The sequence below is a fragment of the Panulirus ornatus genome, chromosome 43 (assembly GCF_036320965.1).
Source record: "Panulirus ornatus isolate Po-2019 chromosome 43, ASM3632096v1, whole genome shotgun sequence".
Classification (NCBI taxonomy): Eukaryota; Metazoa; Arthropoda; class Malacostraca; order Decapoda; family Palinuridae; genus Panulirus; species Panulirus ornatus.
In genome coordinates, this window is record NC_092266.1 from 26,656,132 (window position 1) to 26,683,398 (window position 27,267).

General features: G+C 36.4%; 1 protein-coding gene across 2 annotated transcripts; it reads right to left on the reverse strand.

Annotated features, from left to right (window-relative positions):
• Positions 1 to 2,282: 2,282 nt before the first annotated feature.
• Positions 2,283 to 24,088, reverse strand: LOC139762422 (uncharacterized). 2 transcript variants are annotated; one of them, XM_071687288.1, is made up of 11 exons: positions 23,974 to 24,088; positions 23,442 to 23,583; positions 19,966 to 20,078; positions 18,737 to 18,929; positions 16,702 to 16,902; positions 13,445 to 15,965; positions 12,195 to 13,411; positions 10,227 to 10,372; positions 10,019 to 10,131; positions 7,996 to 8,095; positions 2,283 to 6,102 (listed from the first exon to the last, which is right to left on the reverse strand). In XM_071687288.1, exons 3-11 carry the CDS (start codon positions 20,067 to 20,069, stop codon positions 6,099 to 6,101), a joined length of 4,599 nt encoding a protein of 1,532 aa, XP_071543389.1. In that variant the 5' UTR covers positions 20,070 to 20,078; positions 23,442 to 23,583; positions 23,974 to 24,088; the 3' UTR covers positions 2,283 to 6,098. The 2 variants fall into 2 exon arrangements, with proteins under 2 accessions (XP_071543389.1, XP_071543388.1); XM_071687287.1 differs by lacking the exon at positions 23,974 to 24,088 and having other exon boundaries at positions 23,442 to 23,634.
• Positions 24,089 to 27,267: the final 3,179 nt, after the last annotated feature.

Genomic DNA, 27,267 nt, shown 5'->3' on the forward strand with positions numbered 1-27,267 from the left:
AACCATAATGTTACTAGTATCATTCCAGAAACATCGAATAAGCTGGCAATATTTTTCTAACAGCTCCTCCAATCTCTCCATCAGTACATTGTTAGTACCTACATGACAAATAAACACATTATTGTTAGTACCACCACAAAACTCCTCTACAGCATTAGCAACATTATCCTACCCTGGCGGATGGAAAACAATGACACAGCATGAAAGGTTCCTGTTGCAGAAACTCTCCAGCTGTCCTCAGATTATAGTCACACCAAGCCTAATGTCAAGTTTATTGTCCTCAACATCATTCAAGAAATATCAATTTTTTGTCATTATTGGCATCAAAGGTAACTCTAAGAGGTTCAGCACTGCATCACACTACTTACAATGGCTGGTTTACCTCGGTGAGAGAAGAATTACTCTAGTGTGTCTCAACAATCCACAGCATTGCTTCCCGGCATTCCTGGCTCACTCCTTGATACTTTCAGCAAGCTGGTTTTTGACGAAGTCCTGAATAACATCTACCCTGTGGGTTAGAGTAGTTACATTTTATCAGTAGCTGTTGTCTGCTTTTCCTCCATGGCTTATCTGTCCATGCAAAACCTTCAAATCAAAGGCATCACGAGTATTGTAAAACAGAGTGGCAAACTTCCCAAGGAACAAAGAACACTGCTGACCTGCCAGCATGCTGAAATAGTTAATGTGGTGCCCAAACCTTTTATCTTATGAACACTAACCAAGTTCATTACACTTCAATTGCAAAGCATTTCCTCAGTTCAAGTGACCTGAACACGCATATTTCCAATTTTTTTTACATTACAATTAATAGCACTTTTTAAATAATGAAAACCTTCAGAAAAAGCCAAAAGTTCTATTTGAATAGATGAAGTAGTAACATACAAAGGTATCACTGAAAAATCACTACCTTGTACCTTAGGCTAATGACAAACATTCTGCTTTCCCACAAATCCATGCACTGTTTCCCAAAGAAATGTAAAGAAATATTTTTTCTTTTATATCACATTTTATGGTACTTTTCAGCACTGCAATATGATACACAAATTATATCCTAATAAACGCACATCATTTCTGCTTGTGAAAACCACAGCAAAAAAAATATTACATATGATCTAGATTATCATGATCCATAGAACATACAGGCACATCTAACTGCTAGAGTGGATGGGCCTAAATAGAAGGGATAGCATAACACTGAAAAAGGGTAGGACTAAACTGAAAAAAGATGGCATCAAACTCATCTCCTTTATCGGGTATATAATTGCAGTCCTTTCAGCCTTTTAAAGCAGTCCATGTGTTCCATCCCCCTTGATTCTGTTTGTGAAATAATTTTGAATTCTAATACATTTGTTTCTCATCATTTCACTGCTAACCATACAGCACAGCAGTATTCAGTTTTGTCTCATATAAACATTAAAACATTTTCATCAAGAGGTTTCTATCTCTAGTAGAGAAGGGTCGCAGAACCTTACCACTCATTTATGATGGCAGACGAATCTTTAATACTTGTTCCACTTTCTATCATCCCAGTAAAGCCTTTATTTGGTACCATTAACACACCCTTCCTTCATGCATAACTTATTTGATTACTTTCAATAAATTCCATCAGGTTCACTTCTTCCCATTTGTTAATTTTGTAGCAACAAAAGGCCTTTCATCAGTTTTCTGTCCAAAGGTATTTTCTATTATGTATTGGCTTTCTTTTTCATTGCTATCTACTAATCAATCATTTGGCCGAACCTCTTACAGTACATTTCTTTGTCCGTCATTCGGTCTTTGTTTTTCGAGACATCATTCCACATTGTGCTTATCATCAACTTGATGATCTCATCTGATTTGTCGCAGTGAAAACTTATGCCAATCAACCCACTGTCTTTTACTGTTGCTATATCACATTCACAATCATTCATTATCATTCTACACCCTGCAGTGATTAGTATATTTTGATTTACTCAAGATGATTTATTTACCTCTATATCTCAAAAAAGTGCCATGTCATTTGCAAATTTATCATCTTTTGTGCTGCTTCCTCTTGTTGGGTCTATGGCTAATCAGCAAAAGTCTGAATGAAAAATATTAACTGGTGAGTAAGTGTGAGTGAGAGTCCTTTAAGCCAGTTATTTGTTTGGTGGCAAACCTCCTAGTCAAAAAGGGTTAGCTAAGCATGGTGACTTAAATAACATGCAGATAGCACACTGCTTGATAATCCTGTCTGACAAAAGAATAGATCCCAAGCATCTTTATAAGACAAAGAAAAGCTTATGAAAGGATTTAAGACAAAATGAATTTTCGTTTTTAATTAAATCAAAATCTTTGATGTAACTTGTTAAACTAAAGGCTGACACAGTAAAAACCAAATCTAACACAAATCATTAGTAATATCATGAACAAGAAACATTCACAAGAGCAATGATATGGGTCAAAAAAGTATGTATTCTTTTACAGAAGGTTCCTTTGTATGGAAAAATCCACATGGCACCACCTCTTTCTGGTGAATTATATAAGAAAAGCCTTGTAAAATTCTCTAGGAAAAATCAATTTCAGTCTCTTATCTCCTTCACCTTATGTCCAAATCTTTTCCTCTCCTTACTTTAACTTTCCCTTATATATAATTATTGAAGTAACCCATATTCCATTAATTTTTTCAATCTGAGTACTTGCAGTAAGTGCACTGCTTTCATAACCTATAAAGTGTTTGTTAGTGACCACCTCTATACTGAGTCTTTCGATCACACATTCAACCAGAGAATTCTGCAACCATCATGTAACTGAATTATTCATGAAACATTTGGACTAACATATGAAAAAGTGAAAAGAATGAGAGTTGCCTCTGTAAGTATAAATGGGATGAAAGTAAAATTTAGGTAGTACGAAAAAACTGGTCATGAAGGGAGAAACGAAGATAAAAGTAGTAGTCATTGAAGAATACAAAGATCAAAAATGTGAAGATGGCTAAGTGTTCTGCATTATAAAGATGGTAAAAAAAAATAATGCAGGGGAATGGCTCCTACTACAATAAATAAAGTTAAGCAAAATAAAACATTCTTCATATAATGACCACAGACATTGTAGGTATAGATCAGGGCAAAATTCTATAGCCAGATGTTACATTTACCCCAAATTCTTTATAATATAGTAAAGACAGAGCTTTAGCTGTGTAACTCCAACCATAGTATTTGCATTAATGATGAAACTGGGAAATAATGTTGATAATGACCATCATAATATGTTAAAAGTAATGCTATGTTCATGTGAAATTCAAGTTATCTAGTTACTAAGCACATCTTTCTCTTAAACAGCAATCAGCAGTAGTAATTTGAAAATTACTACATATGCACTTCACTATGAACAATAATTCAAATTATCCAAAGAGTTAAGATAATGCGACTTCTAAAAGCTACACGGAAACGATGATTAAACAAAATGATCCAAAATAATCTTATATACTATATTCCTCGAAATGAAGCACACAGCTTCAGTAATGAAGGTAGTGGTACATAAGTGCACAAGAATATCTCCCCATCTGTGCACATTACAAAGAAATTATTAGAGAAAAAAGAAAAAAGATTTGTACACAGATATTCTTTGCAGTTATATACAACTCACTACCTATTCAGTAAAAGAAAGCAGGATGGGTTCTGATTCCTTTCAATGAACAGGCAGTATCATTAATGCAAGACAAAATCAATAGGAAGTATCAAAAAGGTTAATTCTAATATTACAACAACATAAATGCAGCTCTGATAAATGACCTAAGGACAAAATACTAGGGTAATATGAATAATGTCCAATTCTGTAAGCCATATATGATCATCTAAGAGAAAGATTGAGAGTTCTAGTCGGTGAATATGTGTATCCACAAAAAAAAAGGATAAACTATCATGGGGCTCTCCGACTCCTCTATCACAGTGATCTATTCACTGTTAAGCAACCCAGGAGCAAGACATTCCCTATGAACAAATATCTAATACATAAATACAGAGGGATGTGGTTAACTTGTGCAGATATATACATCAAAAATTATGGAAATCACATCATCACACAACTAATCTGTTGTCTGTGACTGCTAATTTCCAGATAGGGTATGATGGAGTACATAACATTTTTCCTTTTCATATATATATATATATATATATATATATATATATATATATATATATGTCCACTATTTCCTGCATGAGCAAGGTAACATTACAAACATATAAATGAGCCTCAAGAGTAAAAATATCCTCACTTGGCTCCTTCCTCTGTTCGTTTTTTTTCAATTCAAAAGTAAGGATTTCAAGACCCCATTTTTATTATTCCTAATGCCTCAACTTATCTCCATATGGGATGATTACTACTTTATAGAATACAGCTATAAAATGGTACTTTGTAAATCTATCCAAGTGAGCACAATAAAAAACAACCACTTACACACACCTGGACTCATACAGGCAAAATTAGCTTCAACATTTACAGGATCACACAAATAAGCAAAAAACAATCATGCATACAAAAATCTATACATTGTGAGGATTTCTTGAGGATATGATCCATACTTTTCAATCAGCAGCTTGTCCTTTCATTTCAATCTTATGACTACTACTGCTAAAATTCTTCCAAGGTTGCTTGATTTCTTTTAGAGTGTTTATTTAAATGCAACAGATTATAGGCAGTTTGGGTTATACTCTACAAATAGCATCAGTACCAAAGAAGGCTCAAATAGGCCAAAACCATCAGCAATACTTCACTACCAGCTTTAAGCCTGACACACATTTTCATATGAAGCATAGTTAATGGTTGATAGCCTCTTATAAAGCATTTTATACATAAAAAATTTTAATTTTAAGGTGAACACAGATTTGCCACAGCTAGCTTTTACTCTAAGCATCATTCTTCAGATCTTTTAACAATCATACAACAATCAAATAACCATTTTCAATATCAAAAAATTCTTCCTGGCTGAAAATACAGTAAAAAGTATTCTAATCTGTAAAACTTTATAATCATAAGACTAATAAAACACTAACTAGTAATGTATAGAATACAAAATGGATGTTGCCTTCATAAGGTTACAAAGTAAATGGAAAATCACTTTTGGTGATGTATTGTCAGAGGATAAAAAGGAGTACAATCTTGAGGCACTTTCAACTCTAAAAGAGCCCATTACTTCCCTGTTACTGATTATAGTGCTATCTTTAGTTCACAGAATCTCCTTCAAAGGGGTCTTGGAGTCATATAATCATAATCATAAACTATCAGAACACAATTTTTCAATCAATCTTTTAATATTGACAGAGTAATATTATCATAATTATCATGTAACCCCAAGTCCCCTTCTCCAGATGTTCCTTCATTTTCAAGGCTGTGTTACAATCAGTAGCAGGAGATGAATGGACTCATTTGAAGTGGGAAACTGATTGACAAGATTGTACTCCAATGATACAACCATGCCAACAGTGAATTTTCACTCATGATGTAACCACATACCAGTTTCTGCAAATGGAATAACACAAACATTCAACTCTCTTCCAAACATACCAAACAAAGACTAACTATATAAAAAAATTGAAGGGGAAAATATTGCCCATTTGAGTCTCTATATCACTAGTTTCTACAGCAACTTTTCATTTCTTTAACAAACAGTTTATCAGCCAGTTTCCCATTCAAAATAAAAGATTATACAAGTCCATGTAAAAAACACAATATCAAAATATAATAAAAAATTGAACACATTTATCAAACAGACCATAAGTGGTCAGTGAACTATTTTGCTTCACACTATTTTCATTTATGTGTATGTTCTCATCCAATAAAAATACATCATTTTCATCTATCTCATCTACTCCACATACCTGTAACCTGCCCTTCATATCATTAGTTAGGAGCCAGAATTCTGTAAATCACACAAATGAAATCTATATATTTACATAATGAATTTCTATTTGAAGTCAACACATTTGGAACTACAGTACAAACAGCAAATGGCACTACATGACTTGCCTTATTATGATTTATATAAGTATCAGGAGCCAAAATTAGCATTCATAATGTCAGTCACAGTGCAGACTCTGTAGAAGGAATTCTTCTTTGTTTTGTTCCTACTGAGGATGCTGTCACCTATTCAAAAGATAATATACAAGTCAATCTAATCTTCTATGGAATATAGTAATTAACTATGACAAAAGAATGATAAAAAGGATTATTAAAAATGCTTCATTAGATAAGAGTTTATGAGGAAAAGTCTGGGTTAAGTGATGTTAGGGTGAATGAGGTGATCAAATCTTAGTCTGTATTCCACTGATAGGAATCATCATATCCTGTTTCTGGCTACACTAAGGAGGCTGCAAACTGTCTTGGAGAATTAACCCCTAAAGCAGCACATGTGGAAAGCTAGGTTTTGCTGTATGCAATGGAAGAAAGATTTAGATATTACCTTGCTCAACAAAAAATGCAAGGAAGGAAAACAAAAGTGCTTACAAAGTAGAGATTCTTATATGAAGTGGGTCTGGCATGCAGTATAGTTGTCAATCTATACTTGCATAGCAGGGTGCTACTGACAACAATCTGCATTTCTATTTCCTCCCACAACCAAACCAAACTGAAGCCCAAGTGGATATAGTGGATAGTTGCACACCTCTCTCAGGACTTTACCACATCCTGGGTATGACCCCAGCACAGGGCACATCATCTCTGAACCCATGCACACACTTCTTGGGGGCCCCAGCACTACATTCCTGCTACCCATAAATGCAGGTCAACCCCCCCAAATTCTTTGCCTAAAAATTGGATCTTAAAATCTTGAACTATTATTTTATTTATTTATTTTGCTTTGTCGTTGTCTCCCGCGTTTGCGAGGTAACGCAAGGAAACAGACGAAAGAAAAGTCCCAACCCACCCACATACACATGTATATACATACACATCCACACACGCAAATATACATACCTATACATCTCAATGTACACATATATACACACACAGACACATACATATATACCCATGCACACAATTCACACTGCCTGCCCCTATTCATTCCCATTGCCACCTTGCCACACATGGAATACCATCCCCCTCCCCCCTCATGTGTGCAAGGTAGCGCTAGGAAAAGACAACAAAGGCCCCATTCGTTCACACTCAGTCTCTAGCCGTCATGCAATAATGCCCGAAACCACAGCTCCCTTTCCACATCCAGGCCCCACACAACTTTCCATGGTTTACCCCAGACGCTTCACATGCCCTCATTCAATCCACTGACTGCACGTCAACCCCGGTATACCACATCAATCCAATTCACTCTATTCCTTGCCCACCTTTCACCCTCCTGCATGTTCAGGCCCCGATCACTCAAAATCTTTTTCACTCCATCTTTCCACCTCCAATTTGGTCTCCCACTTCTCCTCGTTCCCTCCACCTCCAACACATATTCTTGGTCAATCTTTCCTCACTCATTCTCTCCATGTGCCCAAGCCTCTTGAACTATATGCAAGTATATATGGTACATTAATTTTGACCGATTCTTCCTCAATCATTGCTGTTGTTTATTCAAGCTGACAAACTATTCTTCTTACCATTTTTGAAATCATTGATCATACAGCCCATCAACTTTATCATTCACTAATTTATCAGTTTAACCATCTCTTCAAATAATCCAGTCACTTCCAGTCAGCACATTTCCTATCCCTCCCTTGAACGAAAATACTCACTCTACCTCTTCTTTGCTTAATGCAGCCTGAGACTGGATGCATGGACATTCAGCCATTGCTCATTTCACCTAGAGGATGCCAATTAAAACAATAAGATATAAAAAAAGAACTGGAGAGTGAGATATTCTACATGTCCTATCTCTCCCAGCTGCACAGCAGAAAAGACGTAGGTATATCAAAATCAACGATACCTTTTCTTATCTTTATGCTTATTTCCTTTTTTTCTCAAATAAAATATCTAAGGATGGGAATGAGTATGCATGAATAATTAAAAGGCAAACATAATTCATATATAACAAATACATACATATCAATGCAGGTCTTGAGGGTGAGGATGGGAATAAACACACAATCATGATGATGGCTACTGAAGTCTTCATTTCTTAGCATTTCCTGTAGTAACTCAACTGAAAAAAAAAAAATATTGCCACTGCAAAATTACCACTAATTACATTAAACAAAAATTCAACCGTCAAACACATCATTTCTTCCATATAAAGCACAATTACCTAAATAAAATATATATATCACTAAAACTATTCCCGTATCAGACTCTACATCAGTACAAGTTGATCCATCTACAAGGTACAGGAAGTAAACCTCACAATCTGATGGAAAACCCACCGAAATGCAAGAGACTGATTATTAGTTGTGGACAATTCAAATGCAAAGGTGAGAAATGTGGCAGTTGAGGGTACATTTAGGGGGAATAGGGTATTCAGTGAAGTGAATGGAAATGATGAACAGCTTGTGGAGTTATGTGCTGAAAAAGCACTGGTGACTGGGAATACCTCATTTAAAAAGTGAGGCATAGATAAGTATACATATGCGAGTATAAGAGATAGTAAGCTGGTTTTACTGGATTATACAATAATTGATAGGCATGCAAAAAACACACTTTTGGATGTGAATGTGCTGAAAGGGGTAGTTGGTGGGATGTCCGATCACTACCTTGTGAAGGCGAGGGTGAAGATTTGTATAGATTTTTGTTAAAGTAGACACGTTAATGGTAAGAAATGAATAGAATGAATTAGTGAGCTAGGAAAAGTCTTAAGTGAAGAAATACCAGAAGAGACAGTTCAAAAAGGAAAAAGATGAGAATAAATAAACCTAGCAGAGTGGGTGAGAAATGGAAGGTATTTATGGAAACTGTGCAAGCAGTAGCAGTAATTAGTAGGATCAGGTGGTAAAAGCCTCTAAAAATGCAGTGCTAGAGTTGCCCTCTGCTAGAGACCTGTTGAAGGTGGGTCATTAAAGGCTAAGAAGCAACACTCAAGTTCATTACTTATGAAGACTTTTGCTGTGGCCAGCACCTTGATGGAGTTCCCAAAGGGAACAGGCATCAGAGATAGACAAATTGATATAAAGACAGTGCTAGTATGTGTGAGAGATAGATGTGGCATGCGAAAGGTGGGAGGTGGGCAGACTACAAAGGGTACCAAGTGGTGGGATATAGGAATATTAGCTAAACATGCATCTGCTCACCAAAGGAGGGTCTAGTTCTTTGTTAACATTTGTTCATTCGTTCTGTCACAAGTCATCCATTGCACACTCGTGTTCATTCTCCCTTACAGACTAACACTTAGCAACTCACTTCCTCTCCCTTTTGCTTGTACTTTTCCTTTCTGTTCTACTTGCTCCCTTATATAAAGGATACACAAGACAAAAATTTCAGACCAAAAAATACTGGTTGGAAAAGCTGTCTCTTCACTTATTGAATTTCTATTTAATCTTTTAGTCTATTAAACTTTTAACTAAAGTTTGCTTAAATATAAAAAAAAAAATATCAGGAAAGGTCTTTCACTCATAAATATTCACAATATTAGGATTTCATTTTAGATTTTCGTATTCACATTATGATGCACATAACATGTAGACTCCAGTGCAGTAAACAGTTATCTTCAATTTCTAAATGACATAACATGATTTTCACAAGCCTTCAACTCATGAATCTATTGGTACTTTTCATAAGAGCAATGGTCCATTCTCAACAGATTTACTTCTACTACATTTACTTGGCAATATGATGTATTGGGCTTGGCTTTGTTTCAAGAAACATACTGACATTACTTGCTACTAACTGCACTATTTACTTACTAGAATAGCAGCCACTTTTATGTCAACTACATTTATATGGCAATATCTTCTAATTCACTTCTCTCGGGTTCAAGAAAAATACTGACACTAATTGCTACAAACCAAAATATTCACTGAACAAAGCTGTGTGATACACAAGCAGCAGCTATTTTTCAACTATATCTATTTGGCAATATCGTGTAATAGGCTTAACTTGATTTCAAGTAAAAACATGAACATTGAAAGACACTAACCAAAAGATTCATCCACTATTGCTGTGTGATGCACCAGCAGCAGCCACTTAGACTTCAAGATGGGCTTAGCTCCACCATTCAGTAAAGCTGAGAGAGAGTTGTACACACCAAATCTGTATAAAGAACAAAAGACAATAATAATCTCAACATTTACAAGTGCAAAGAACAGTAAAACATGTAAACCTTTGAACTGACAAAAGGTACTTACTGAATATGTGAAAGATGACATATATTTGCAAGGACTGGATGAGCAAGCAGATGATCTACAGCAGAAGGCTGGATGTATATATTACCTCCATATTTTTTTATCTCCTCTAAAGATGCATAGGACATATCATGCACCATTGACAAGCACTGTAAAAGATAAAAGATTCAAATTACATTTATTTAACCATTCTTGAAACATGCATTTCATAGGTGATTCTATATTGCAACAATAATATATATTCTTAAAAAGAGCATATGTATCACCCTAATAAAATAAGGCAAATTAAATTTCATTTTTCATTAACTCTTACTCTGAGGAATGAAACTGAAAATTTCTATGCTTACACAATATATACATTAATCACACACTTGAATACATATGGAACAAAGAGTAGTAAAAATACAGTGAAATCAACAAAACCAGTCAACAATACCCAAGAGTTAAAAGCAATCACAGCATATGGAGAGAGTGCCTAAAGATAGAGGATGAACTTAGAATACCAGACCCACATAATAAAAAAGGCTATTCTATCTTTCTATCTATCTATATCTATTATGCCCATTCCCTTGGGGAATTCCCTCAAGGGGTGGCTAAGGCAAAAGTATCTCCATAAATGGTAAACTCTTACCCTTCACAAACCACAGATGGGTCAATTCTAGCACAGTGTTTTCCAAGGCTTCTGCCTGTTCCTACTGACTACACCTTCCTAATGAGTCTACCTACTTTTCCTGCCTAAAGCTCCAACCTACTAATCCTATCTACTGCTCCCACCTAATGTTCCTACCATCTACTTCTACCTAACATTTCTGACTAGTATTCCAGCCTAATATTCCTACCTTATACTTCTATCTATTGCTCCTACCATTTTGTCAAAAGGCAGGGCTAGCAAAACGCATTCATAAGAAGAGTGAGCTGTGCAAGTTAAGTGATGCAGTGTTATGTGTGACAAGGAAAAATTGCATGTTTGTGGAAAGAATGCCAGCAAACCATGTGTGGGTGGAACAGAAAAAAAATGATAGCTATCTGGGTCAGATGGGCACAATCTGAAAATCATCAAAAGCACATTGCAAGCTGGCTTAGAATTATGAAGTAAAAGTTGGAAAAATGAAGGCAAGTTATGATATCAATGAATCTAGGAAGGACAAGACTTAGAGAAGAAACATGTGGACACAATGAGAACTATAAAACTGAAAATAATAACTAGAAGATAGAGAGGAAAGAGGAAGATGGAAATATAATAATATGCATATTACAAAGACAAAAAAATCAAGTTTCACTATAACACACAGAACATGAAGTGATGTAAAATATGGGAAGGACGAGGGGATGGGAAGTGATGTTGTAGAGGCTTTGTACATGACCCATCCTACTGAACTGAGATACGAGTAATGATTATAGACAAATAAAAAGACAATCTCTGCAACTGTGGAAGAGGCCACCTTAGGCATCTATCCATCCTTGCAGCATGATATGCACAAGCCTTTGCAAGAAAGGAACAGTAAGAGAATAAGTAATTATAGGAGGCAGCAGAGTAACACAAAAACATTCTAACAAGTTCAAAATTTTCTAATATAACAGTTACAAAACTTTATCATGTGGGTCTGAGGCAGCATGGAAATATGAAGTGTTCAACTTATCATGTGGTTCTGAGGCAGCACGGGAATACGAAATGTTCCGTTTCACAAATGTCCAAAGATCTTAATCGCCAAGAGAATAGAGTGGGAGATAGGTTAAGAGGCCTTTAAAGATAAATTGAATCCTGTGAGCACAAAAGATCTATCAATGAATGTACAATACAGCGTTATCCACATTCTGCATCTACAAATGTACCTGAATACTCAAAATTAATCAAAATATTAACAGCAAAAAGTTTCCATTATGGTAATGTTAACATTTCCATAAAAATATAGAAAAAAATCTTCCTGGATAAATAGAAATATACATAAAAATTCTACATTAAAAACAAACCTTCAACTTAACATCTTGATGGTCAGCTTTGAACAGGTGAATGTATCTCTGCACTTGCAAACCCTCATCCAATCTACCTGAATGGCTTTCTTTCCAGCTTGGTTGGTATAAATCATTTGGTGTGAACAGAATTATCTTTGGGGCTATCCCTCCCTGACACAAATCAATTTGCTGGTTTGAGGTGAAATTGGTTAAACACTCAGCAAAGGACGGATATTTGTCAGTTAGACCTTCAAAAGATGAAACACTGTTTCCTCTCACACCTGGTAGCTCTAGGAAATACTCTATCATGTCATAAGTACTAAGTGTTCCATTTTGACATTCTATTTGCTTGAACTGTTGATATAAATGCCGAGACTTCTGACATAAGCAAAGAGCATCCACTTCACTGGAGTAATGCGGAGTCATTATCAAATTTTCCATTTTATATGATACATGCAGTTTTGTCAACTGTTGTATAATGAACATTTTCAGTTGCTGACTTGAGGTAACAAGTCTTTCCTCCTGATCTTCAATGGATGAACTGCCTGTAATAGGAGTTGTACACTTGAAATTTGGGTGAGCAGTTGTTGATGTCTCAATAAAATCAGCTAAAGTCTCGATTCCACCATGCAATTGATTGTGTGTGTCATAACTCGTATGAGCAAGAATATATGCCTGAATTTTGATGTTTATCTCTTGAAAAAGGGATTCAACATCACATTTCTTTTGTTTTAATAATGCTGCATTAAAGCCTGGAGAGTGTGAAAGAGTGACGGAAGATCTGTTCAAGTCATTGCGAATATCATGTGATTCTATACTTTTATGCCTGATTTCTCTAGCTGCTCCTGTTGGTGAATGAATACCTGATGAGGATCTTACAATAGAGCAAGGTATGTTAAAGTAATCTAATGGATGACTTTCATTATTCTGGATCAACCATCCTTCTTTGCAAATTCCATTCCCCATCAAGCCAGTGATCAGTTCATTATTTTCTTTCACATTTTTCTGTATCTTTAATACTTCTGAGAAAAGATAACTACTTTCATTCCATAAAAGCAATGATTTTTCAGCCTGTCCTAATTTTTGAAGATGGATAAGTTTTGCTGTTTCTGAAAGCAAATTCCTAATCTTTTCTACTGCATATGAATTCAAAGAAGAAAGAGGTGGTAATGAGGGTTTTGTCAGAAACTGGTTAGAAATACATGATTCCTCTCTGTCTTTGGGATTTAAAGAAGGCACATCTGTTATACAATCCAGATTTAAAGAAGGCACATCTGTTATACAATCCAGTAAGATAGTTCCTGTTAATACAGAGGTTATATTTGCATCAACTGCCAGTGTTTTATGAAACAGGTCAACAAACCATCTTTCTAACGTTGAGGAAGGTAAATTATCAAAATGCATTTCTTCATTAATTTCCTTGGTCCCAGCATCAACTCCAAATTGTGGGCTATTTAATTTCCTTTGACATTTTGGTTGTTCTTGGAGAAACAGATGTGAAAAAAAATCACCATGAGCAATTTTATTCACTTCTGTCTTTACCTGTATGGCATCAAATACAGAATCCCTTCCATTCTCCTTTAAGCTAATTTCATTTTTCTTATCTTCATCTACACTCATCTTGCAATCCAAAAATAATTCCTGTCTAAGAGATGGTGGTTCTTTAATGCAGTCTATGAAACACATTTTACTTGTGCTATCATTTGCAAAGGTGCATTGTAACTTATCCGAAGACTGTTCAATACCTTTTCTCTTACAATTTTCCTGTATAGATCTTTCTTTATCAAAATCTTTGTTTTCAAAAGTTCTATTCAACACTTTGGGATAAGAAGTGAACGAAGGGTCCATATAACCAACTGGCTGAGTAAACTCTCTATCTGGAGCACTTAACCTCATGTCCCTCTCTTGGTGTTCAAGGTTGCAGGGTTGTGATGGATAACTATAAAAGGAAAGATCAAGTGGATGATCTTCAACACCTTGTAATTCGCTCAGTTCTGTATGAAGTTCTATGGTATCAGCTTGAAAACCATTTATACAAAGTGCATGTACCTTTACTCTTGTCTTACTTCTTTTTTCTTCTGAATTAATGTCCAAATGGCACTCAAAACTCGATTTCTGTTTGACAGAGTCTTCTTCCTTAACATGGTCTATCACTCTGTCTGCAAAGCTTAATTGTTGAAATTCATCTGCAGACTGCTCTGTATCGTTTCTCTTGCAACTTTCCTGTAAAGAACCTATTTCACACACATTTCTAGATTTCAAATCAGTACAACTATCAAACATCTTATGATTAAGAGAGGGTTGTGGGGTGTCTATATGATAAATGGGTTCAATAACTTCTTTACTGAGGCATGTTTTATTGCTTATATCATCAAGCTTTTGTGAATGCAATAACCTGGAGATTTCCATTTCACCTGAACCCTTCATTATGTCCTTAAGAATTACCCGAGCATTCTTTATTGGGTTGCACACGTTTTCAATAGCTTTTTTTGTTTCATCTGGCTTTCTCTTAAGCCCAGGTTTTGCAATCAGACTCTTTATTTCATTTGTTTTTAATTTACTACAAATACTCATCTTTTCTTCTCTCATGTCAAGATTGGCAATAACTTTCATTTCAAATTGGCCTAAACTTACAGAATCTCTCAGCTTGGCAGTTTGCTGATTAACATCAATTTCTAATAATTTTGATGTCCAGCTGGAAGGAAGCTGTGAGATTTCCAAATCTGTTTCTCTCTCATTTAATGTCTCTTTTTCTTCAATAATCACACAATTCTTATCAGATACAATTTCACTTGGTGAAAAATTCATTTCAACATTTTTAACTTCACTTTTAACAACATCCTTACTTTCCATTTCCTTCTCTTGTTTTTCTTTTCCCTCTGATTTTTTATCATTTCTTTGCAGCATAGCAGTACACTTGTCTGTAGAATTTCTGAAGAAACCTTTGGGCAAGTCACGAGAATGTGGCCTATGATCTTCCCTTCTCTTCAACGGCCTTTTTTCATTTTTTCTATTGCTCTTTTTATTGAGGACCTCACAATGTTTAAAAAGGTCTGGGATTACACTATCATTACCACTTCCTTCTTGACTCGTGCTCAAATGTTTGATATTTCTCTTTATATCATTCTTCTTCGAGCTTTTCTTTAACATGCTTGGCTTAATCAAATCAGGCTTACTTGTGTCCTTTGAAAAAAAAATTTCATTAAATTTCTTGGTGTCCAACATATTAGTTTTATCTGACCCAACAGGCTGCTGCTCTTCACTGGATGGATTCCCAGATGCAGTGGCTGTTACAACAGTGTGCTTATCTTTATCTCCAAGATCAAAATTCTTGCAAAAACATATTTCTGCTGAAACATTACAAGCTCCTTTATCTGCACAAACTATGTTGTTCATATTCTTCCCAAAATCCTTCACTCTGTCTACATGAGAGAGCACAGTTGCCTTCTCTAAGCACTCTCCAGGTTTTACACATCCCTTAGCACTAATGTCATCCTTTTCCAATTTTTCATTATTCTCCAAATAATGTTTTTCATGCATTTTCACAACCTTCTCTTCCTTTATCTCTTCAAAATTTACAAGGTTTGTAGTTCCTAGCCATTTACACTTTCTTGGCTCACCAATTGTAGTATGAACTGTGCTTCTCTTCCTTTCACAGGACCTACTTCCTTTTTTTTTATCAGACTTTGTATTTCCATTATGCTTCTGTTCACTCTTATTGTTGATTTCACTACATTCAACCATCATACTCTTCCTGGGAATATTGCATGAAGTGATGTCCCCATATACCTGAAAGGATTTATATAATTATCACTGTCATTATTACCATCATTCCTTGTTAACATACAAATGAAAATAATTCACAAAGTAAAATGAACAAAGATGATAGAGTAAATACCCTGGTTTATAAATCTGGGTGTATAGCAACTAAGGGGTTGGAGTACATGTGGCATAAGAAAGGGGTGCATGCACTGAAATGTAAGTTCATATTCACTTGTATATACTAATTAGCTCCCCTATCTCAAACTTTCTATACCATCAGCAACCCTTTACACTTTTGTATACTACTAGCATTTACAGTTTCCTTGTTCAGTCAATGCCATCCATCCAACACTGTTTTAGTAGCAGCACTTCTTGATGTCCTTCCTAACAAGTTACTCACCTAGGTCTTAGTTATGGCCTCATGTTACTCTGGTATTGCATCTCATGCACAACAGTTTACTGTCAATATCATTTATCAGATTCAAAAACTTGAATGCTGTAACCTAGTCACCCTCTCTCTCTCTCTTCTCTCCTCTATGGGAGACAAATAAGTAACCCTCAGCCTCCAGCTGTAATTCAGTTCTCTTACTTCAGGTATCATTTTAGTTGCCCTTCTCTGTACCCACTCAATTACATATCTATGCTTCTTTAAGTACAGTGGCCATACCTTAGAGATATAATCCAATTTTGGTCTGTGTTATAAACTACTTGGAATGAGTTGTAATAATCACATCCTCTACTAGACACTGAAAATATCACTCACCTGTGTAAACTGGTGAATCCTCTCTTCTCTGTCAAAAGTACTTTTAACAAGAGAAGTGGACACAAAAATGATAAGGAGTGAAGGCTGGATGGAATCTGTAGGACATTTGAGTCCCAAGTTTTGCAGTTCTGGACAATGAGGTACCAAAACAATTTCAATGAGCTGTTCTGGGTTTATAACTTCCCCAGTCAGTATACGTGGCTGTGAGATGTTAAAAGAAAGACAATACAGTAAGACAATATATATACATATATATTTTTTTTTCATACTATTTGCTATTTCCCACGTTAGTGAGGTAGCGTTAAGAACAGAGGACTAAGCCTTTGGGGGGAAAATCCTCACTTGGCCCCCTTCTCTGTTCCTTCTTTTGGAGAACTAAAAATGAGAGGGGAGGATTTCCAGCCCCCTGCTCCCTTCCCTTTTAGTCGCCTTCTACGACACGCAGGGAATACATGGGAAGTATTCTTTCTCCCCTAACCCCAGGGATAAAATATGTATATACATATATATATTTTTTTTTCTTTTTTTTTTTTTGCTTTGTCGCTGTCTCCCACGTTTGTGAGGTAGCGCAAGGAAACAGACGAAAGAAATGGCCCAACCCACCCCCATACACATGTATATACATACGTCCACACACGCAAATATACATACCTACACGGCTTTCCATGGTTTACCCCAGACGCTTCACATGCCCTGATTCAATCCACTGACAGCACGTCAACCCCGGTATACCACATCGATCCAATTCACTCTATTCCTTGCCCTCCTTTCACCCTCCTGCATGTTCAGGCCCCGATCATACAAAATCTTTTTCACTCCATCTTTCCACCTCCAATTTGGTCTCCCACTTCTCCTCGTTCCCTCCACCTCCGACACATATATCCTCTTGGTCAATCTTTCCTCACTCATTCTCTCCATGTGCCCAAACCATTTCAAAACACCCTCTTCTGCTCTCTCAACCACACTCTTTTATTTCCACACATCTCTCTTACCCTTACGTTATTTACTCGATCAAACCACCTCACACCACACATTGTCCTCAAACATCTCATTTCCAGCACATCCATCCTCCTGCACACAACTCTATCCATAGCCCACGCCTCGCAACCATACAACGTTGTTGGAACCACTATTCCTTCAAACATACCCATTTTTGCTTTCCGAGATAATGTTCTCGACTTCCACACATTCTTCAAGGCTCCCAGAATTTTCGCCCCCTCCCCCACCCTATGATCCACTTCCGCTTCCATGGTTCCATCCACTGCCAGATCCACTCCCAGATATCTAAAACACTTTACTTCCTCCAGTTTTTCTCCATTCAAACTTACCTCCCAATATATATATATATATATATATATATATATATATATATATATATATATATTCGCTTTGTCGCTGTCTCCCACGTTTGCGAGGTAGCACAAGGAAACAGAGGAAAGAATGGCCCAGCCCACCCACATACATATGTATATCCATACACATCCACACACAAAAATATGCATACCTATACATCTCAACGTATACATATATATATACACACACAGACATATACCTATACACACATGTACATAATTCATACTGTCTGCCTTTATTCATTCCCATCGCCACCCCCCCCACACATGAAATAACAACCCTCTCCCCCCGCATCTGCACGAGGTAGCAATAGGAAAAGACAACAAAGGCCACATTTGTTCACACTGTCTCTAGCTGTCATGTATAATGCACTGAAACCATAGCTCATTTTCCACATCCAGGCCCTACAGAACTTTCCATGGTTTACCCCAGACACTTCACACACCCTGGTCCACTCCATTAACAGCACGTTGACCCCGGTATACCACATCGTTCCAATTCACTATTCCTGAGTGCAATGGGAACAGTCTATTAAAATTAAGCTCTATAATCAATGTAAACCTTAGTACCTTAGAACCTTGACATAAAATACTAATAAAAGTTCAGCGTATTCCTCTCAAAAGCCCTAATCTCTTTCAAATGAATGAGCGAGTTGATTGTACCAACACATATCAAGTCATACCTTTTGAGTCTGGATCAATTCTTGAGTAAGTTGTAGAAACTGTGGAGTGTTAGAAGTGATTGTGAACACTGACACAGTTTTGCTTCGAATGAATCCAAGAGAATTCCATGACAAATTATGTTGTTCACTCTGCAAGATGTTAATCCATAGATCATCATACTCTGCCATGCAAGTCATCTCCAGCTTCCCATTACTGTTTGGAAAAGAATCAATTATCATCAATGCATTTACAAATGCTACCGCGGGAAATGGTGAATATGTATAAAAAAAAAAAAATGTGTGAAAATCAAGAACATTATCTTGGAAAGCAAAAATGGGTATGTTTGAAGGAAGAGTGGTTCCAACAATGTTATATGGTTGTGAGGCGTGGGCAATAGAGTTGTGCGGAGGAGGGTGGATGTGCTGGAAATGAGATGTTTGAGGACGATATGTAGTGTGAGGTGGTTTGATTAAGTAATGAAAGGGTAAGAGAGATGTATGGTAATAAAAAGAGTGTAGTTGACAAAGCAGAGGAGGGTGTTTTGAAATGGTTTGGTCACATGGAGAGAATGAGCGAGGAAAGATTGACAGAGGATACATGTGTCAGAGGTGGAGGGAACGAGAAGTGGGAGACCAAATTGGAGGTGGAAAGATGGAGTGAAAAAGATTTTGAGTGATTGGGGCCTGAACATGCAGGAGGGTGAAAGGAATGCAAGGAACAGAGTGTGTCAGAAATATGTGGTATACCGGGGTCGATGTGCTGTCAATGGATTGAACCAGGGCATGTGAAGCGTTTGGGATAAACCACGGAAAGTTTTGTGGGGCCTGGATGTGGAAAGGGAGCTGTGGTTTTAGTGCATTATACATAACAGCTAGAGACTGAGTGTGAACAAATGTGGCCTTCGTTGTCTGATCCTAGCGCTACCTCACGCACATGCAGGGGAGGGGGTCGTCAGTTCATGTGTGGTGGGGTGGCGACGGGAATGAATAAGGGCAGACATTATGAATTATGTACAAGTGTATATATGTATATGTCTGTGTGTGTATATATATGGGGGGGGGCATAGAAATAATTTTCAATATTGTACATACAAACAGCATGATTGCTATCACCAATGTTCTTTTTAAGAATGTGAAAAGTTTCAGGATCATCCATGATACCACAGTATCTTAGCTATACTTATGACAAAAACAAAATTCTTTCAATTCACCTTCCTTTAACAAGGGTTTACTGGAGATTGAACACTTACATTGGAGGGATGGGGATGTTATACAGAGACCATATAACTGCTGGTCCCATATCCTTTGTGCCAACCATTAACTGACCACTCCACATAGGCCAAAATTCATCCATTGCTACAATCTGTAAACATGAACATAAATGGATAAGATGAAAGAATTCAAACATGCAAATAGGCTTGCATCCTGGTCATAGCAATCAGTTCACGAGTCATCCCAGCTGTTCATCCACCCCTAAAGGTTGGCCACTAAATTGTGTACCTTGCTGAGGTTAGGGCGCTTCCCTGCCCAACAGGAAACAGCATCACCAAGGTAGCACAAGGTAAACAGATAAAAAAGGCCACATTCATTCACACTCAGTCTCTAGCTGTCATGTGTAATGAACTGAAACCATAGCTCCCTCTCCACATCCAGGCCCCACAAACCTTTCCATGGGTTATCCTAAGCATTTCACATGCCCTGGTTCAGTCCACTGACAGTATATCGATCCTGGAATACCACATCGTTCTAATTCACTCTATTCCTTACATGCCTCTCACCCTCCTGTATGTTCAGGCTTTCCCTTGTTCCCTTCACCTCTGACACTTACATTCTCTTGGTTAATCTTTCCTCACTCATTGTCTCCATATGTCCAAGCCATTTCAACACATCCTCTTCAGCTCAATCAACCACACTCTTTATTTCCACACATCTCTCTTACCCTCTCATTACTTACTGGATCAAACCACCTTACACCACACGTCCTCAAACATTTCATTTCCCGCACATCCACCCTCCTACGTACAATCCTATCCATAGCCCATCCCTCGCAACCATATAGTGTTGGTGGAACTACTATTCCTCCAAACATACCCATTTTTGCTCTCCAAGATAATGTTCTCTCCTTCCACACATTCTTCATCACTCCCCGAACCTTTGCCCCCTCCCTTAACCTGTGACTCACTCAAGCTTCCATGGTTCCATTTGCTGCCAAGTCCACTCCCAGATATCTAAAACACCACTTCCTCCAATTTTTCTCCATTCAAACTTACATCCCAATTAATCTGTCCCTAATAACCCTGCTCTTATTCACATTTACTCTCAACTTTCTCCTTTCACAGCCTTTTCTAACATAGTCACCAACTTCAGCAATTTCTCACTCAAATCAGCCACTAGAGCTGTATCATGGGCAAACAACAACTGACTCATTTCTAAGCCCTCTCATCCCCAATGGACTGCATAACTGCCCCTCTCTCCAAAACTCTTACATTTACCATCCCATCCAGAAACAAAACAAAAAAAACACGCAGAACCTATACTTCACCATGAAGAGATATATGCAACAATTACCACTGGAAAGAGAAAACAAAAATGGCAAGTACTTTCGTTTAATACAACCTCAGACATCCTGTCTGGGGATGTATGAACCAAAAGTACTCACCATTTTTATTTCCTCTTTCTAGTGACCGTGTATATATATATATATATATATATATATATATATATATATATATATATATATATATATATATATAAATTATCTCTGGGGATAGGGGAGAAAGAACACTTCTCATGTATTCCCTGCGTGTCGTAGAAGGCGACTAAAAGGGAAGGGAGCGGGGGGGCTGGAAATCCTCCCCTCTCGTTTTTAATTTTCTAAAAGAAGGAACAGAGAAGGGGGCCAAGTGAGGATATTCCCTCAAAGGCTCAGTCCTCTGTTCTTAACGCTACCTCACTAACGCGGGAAATGGCGAATAGTATGAAAAAAATAAATATATATATATATATATATATATATATATATATATACGATGCACAATGAAAATTTAGATACAGTAACCATCAAGAGTAAACACTAAGAAACAAAATGCACATTCTTTGTCCAAAAAAGGTTAATTCAGTTCTGTATTTGCATTCTAAAATTTTTAAACAAAGTCCTAATTCCCCTGCAGTAACCTAAATATCCATTTTACAATACCAAATTAAATCTGTCTGCTTATAGGGTTGTTATGGCAATCCACTGTGTCATCTGTTTGTTGACTTCTGGTGCTACTTGTATGATGCTCAAACACAGGTGTTGACTGGTTCACTGTGACCAGAAAACTTATTATTGAAGATAACCTATGACTGCCATGGAAATTCAGCGAGGTTTTCTCAAGTTTGACGAATCATTTTTACAAGTGTAGCTATTAGACCCCACAGTTCCCTGGTATTACACAACTGCTTTATACAATATTGTTGAATGCAATATGGTGCTCAAATCAAGCTCCATAACGGTTATTCTAGTCCATGAGCACTACTCTAAATCTGCAGAGCAAAATCATTCAATATCCAAAGCTAACAAAAAAATATTACTGGTAATATAGTGAATTACATAAGACATGCCAGGATTTCAATGTCATGCCAACAGCCCGAAAATGTAATTAAAAAGACAACACAACACACTGTTAGAGAAAAACACAGTAGGTAAGAGTATGAAAATAGGGATAATTTTACGTCTGATGAAAGCGATAAAAATCAACAGACCCGTAAAAGTAGTGCAATAATTTAGGTGCACCACAGATATAACACGGATTAACAAGAAACTTATTTCAAAGAACATTTACTTTCCATAAGTGCTTTGGACCAGGAATCATAATATGGAGCATAATTATGGTTATGAATGTGCTTCTGTCTACTTTAGCTCCACATCACTATTAGCTTTAAAGACCCACATGGTCTTCTCCAATGCAAGCATAAGTGTTTTGAGGAAATGTGAAGCATGATTCAAAGCAGTTTTTCAAAAAAAACAAATTTCAACAAAGATAACACTCGTATATCAGGGAAATTGTGGGTTTCATATAAATGTACCACAAGTAACGCATCTGTAAAATATCAACAGCCTATGAAAACCACCTATTGGGGAAAATGGTACCTTATATCTAGCAACACAACAGTAGTCTCCTGCCAAGGACTGCAATGCCTCATATATATGTGTAGACGGCCCCATGCTCCAGGTGCATTTTCGTGAACATGGCTGGCAATTGGACTAAAATATCAAAAAATAAGGAAAAGTCTTGGCTGTTATAAAAGTGAGGTTAAGCTAGGTAAAGTGAGGATTTCATAGGTTTGACTGATTTCTTCAAATGTACAATATTACTTATTTTCAGGTCAACTCCAGTTGTTTTCATATATGCTTCTGTAGCCTTATATAATATTACTGAAAAGGCAATTCACTTCTGTAAGGACAACCGACTACATACAGCACCTAAGGCATAACCCATTTCCCAAAGAAAATAGTGATTATTACACAAATATCCATAAGCAATTCAAGTGGTATCCATGAACTTCAATAAACCAGGTATGGTCCAGAGAGATGTTATAAACTTAATGTCTGTGGGGAAACATCCTTGAGACTGAGAAGTGGAATGGCCAGGTGTCCTACCAACTTTACAGTATAAACAAGTAGTTTAGTAAGGCCCTCAAAATAATAAAGTCTTCTAACAAAATATGTTCATAAATTACATACCGTGAAATATTTGTAGTTCACATTGAAGCCTATGTCCTCCTTCTACATATGCAGGTAATCTTCTGTCTCTCCTGAACACAAGTCACCCAAAGTCTGCTTACTTATATAGTAGGACACATAATTCTCCACCATTTCTTGTAACCTTGATGGTGAATTGTGGCAGTGAAGATGACGTCAAACATAAAGAAAATGGAATTCATGTTAGTTCAGGGGCTTAAAGAAAGGTGGGGCAACAAATGTGCATGTCGTCTACAATATCTACTTTTTTGAGGGGGGGGGGTAATTCAAATGACATTAAAAATCACGTTTGGAATGCAAAATTGAATGGCAAGACACAAGCTCATGTATTATCCTTCATTACGAAAAGTTCATTGGAAATTGCTGAATTAGAAAAGCTCCTGGATGATGAGGGTTTTGTTCTGCAATCAAGCAACAAAGACAGGTGGTGTATATATATATATAGTCTTTGTTAATGCTTTGTCATTTTGACATATGTATGAATCAGAATTACAGAAGGATGACACAACAGTACCTTTTTTTTTAATTCACCCATGCATTGTTTGGTTTGAATGCATAAAACAGCAAGGCAGGATGACGTGGTAAAGGAAAAGATTGCTGTTGGAGATTTCCTATATATCAAAGTTTTGCGATGAAGTCATCTTTAAACAAAATATAAATTAGGCTTCCGTTTGTCTCTATAGTTGTGAGAAACCTGTCAGAGAACCTTACATGGAAATTTGAGATGAAAATGAAGTTTAGTCAGGACAACATATAGCTTCTTTTCGCAACGATTAGTAGAAATGAGAATTAGAACAGTATATATACTTTCCATATTCGTAAATCTTACACATTCCCACCCCAAACGATGGATATCGACACTCGTAAATGTAATAGAATGCTCGCTAATCGTCTTTCCTCTTTACCTACGTAAACTTACGAACGTCCCTCAATTTAAACCAGATATTCTTTTTTTTTATTTTGTTAAACACGCAACTCCCCAAGCTGTTCATCATTTCCATTTACATCTCTGAATACCCCAGTTATACCCTAAATGCCCCGCTGTCCAGAGCCCACTTACGCATTCACATCATCCAACACTAACATTTGAAATCTCTCACCAAAACTTTTGATGCACTCATATATATATATATATATATATATATATATATATATATATATATATATATATATATATATATATATATATATATATATACAATTCGCCATTTCCCGCGTTAGCGAGGTAGCGTTAAGAACGGAGGACTGAGCCTTTAAGGGAATATCCTCACTGGGATTCCTTCTCTGTTCCTTTTTTTTGGAAAATTAAAAAATGAGAGAGGAGGAGTTTCAGCCCCGTCGCTCCCTCTCCTTTTAGTCGCCTTCTACGACACGCAGGTAATACGTGGGAAGTACTTTTTCTCCCCTATACCCAAGGATTATATATATATATATATATATATATATATATATATATATATATATATATATATATATATATATATATATATATATATAAGCAGCAAACCACACAATGCAGGACACTCAATCACCAGCTACTCGGCAACTACACCACAAACATCTAAAATCTACACCATGAAAAAAAAAATCCTCCCAATACAATCCCATCTAAATATATTCGATAACCGGTTCATTGCAGCGGTACAACTAAATCCTATCCATCGAAATCACTCCATAACTAACCACCATCATCTAGGTAGAAAAAACTGCTTTTACACAACAATCTCGGCCTACAAACACAATTCTCTAAGAAACACAACACTGGCAGAACACATACACAGAGAAATAATTTAAAAGAAAATAAACATACTCCTACTCAAATTATTCTTAAACACCTTCCCACTTGAAATACATTCAAGGCCTAGCACTACAGCAGGGCCATCCAACTGGCAGCCCGCGGGCCAAATCTGGCCTTTGAGTGGTTTTTCATTGGCCCTTTGACAGACCCAGAGGTAAATAAATTGAGTTTATTTATTCATTTAAATCATTACGAAATTCTACATAAATAGATTTCTATCATGGCAAACTTTAGACGAATAGAAACATGTGATCAACTGTAATGATTAGTCGAATGAAATGTTTAGAGAATAAGAAATAGAGGTAGAATATATGTGTAGCCCTTTCATCAATGTTTCATAATCAGGCACTACTCTTAAAGTAATTGAATAGCCCTGCTCTAATGGCTCCTGCAGCTCAAGAATAAGCTAATGCTAATGTTTTCAAATATGTTAAATTGCCTCATTCCGTCCCATCTGTCATTTGACTGTTAAGTTTAAAAACAATATCTTCGTAAAATTTTGCAAACAACCGGCATGTTAATCTTAACCCAGGTGTATCAAGTATTCCATACTTTTCATAGGTTGTTTTTCGTAGCTATTACTTTGTGGGACCATGGAGTCTTAGAATAATTTTTAAACCCATAAATCTATTTTTTCTTCTAATCAAGATTTCTGTTTAGAGCTACTGATAAACTATAAATTGTAATATGTTAGGAAAGATATACAAAATGCTGAATATACATGAAAGGGTTCCGCAGTAGACATAGCTTCAAATAAGGGTCCTGTGGTAGAAAAAAAAAAGGTTGAGCCCCGAGTTAGATAATTTTATGTTGGGAGAACTAGTAACCTATAATTTACATCATTAGTAATCAACATAATGATTCCAAATATTCTCCATGAAAAGCCTGTGTAGTAACCTATAATTTACATCATTAGTAATCAACATAGATTCCAAATATTCTCCATGAAAAGCCTGTGTAGACGTATACAAATATCTATTCACATAGCAGTGTGAAACAGGTCACCAACACTTGACCCGTCAAATATTTTACCTGACCCCCTTGTCCCGTGACCTTTGACACAAATTCCTAACCTGGATGCATTTCGTAAAGTTACCACAACTAAGCTGGTAAATAAGCTTTATGTAATATAAGAATACAATGAAAATACACATTTCCGTAGGGCAAAATTTTATCACCAACACATTTCACTACTGAAATTGCGATTAATTAAAAATTGTGTTGTCAGGATGATGCATCGAAGTGGTGTGATATTATTGTGAAAATAGGTATTTGGTGTATCATACTCATTATGAAATAATATGACCGTCAATTCTTATCTGTAAGCAAATTTGCACAGAACAAAACAAAAAAAACGATTTTTAGAAGCGACCGAAATTTTCCTGGCCAGACTCCTCAGGTCGGACCTGTTTTGACCTACCCACAAATGATAATACCATAGACATTGGCGAGGAGATTTCTAATTTGGCCGATTACAAAATACACTTATAGATAATACTAAATGTTAATTTTTTCAAAAGTTTTGTACCAGATTCCAACTTATTCAAATATGCTGATTTCAGATAAACATTTGGAAATATTCCATTGCATCGTTTCTTTTCTACAATGTTATACACAATCATATTGTAACAAATCATGAAGTAATTTTGTTCATATCCAGTATAAAAGGTTTATAGTGCTTTTTCACTTTTTTTTCTAATCTCACGGCTCAGGTTCAAAATAAAACTAATTACAATTCAAAATAGTTTATTTCAAACTTAAAAATATGGTTAACCTTGAGTGCTGAATGGTAAAAGGTGAGAGTAAACGAAGATATGGAAGTGAGTGAGGAATGGGAAGTATTCAGTGAAGCAGTATGATAAAAGTGTATGACACGTAGAAGGTGGAAGCTGGGTAAGTGAGAGAGGATAAAGAGTAGAGTAGTGGCATATGGAAGTTGCTAGTGAAATAAGTGATGTCTATGAGCAGTACTTACAGGGATGGAGTGAGAGTAATTGGGATATGTACAAG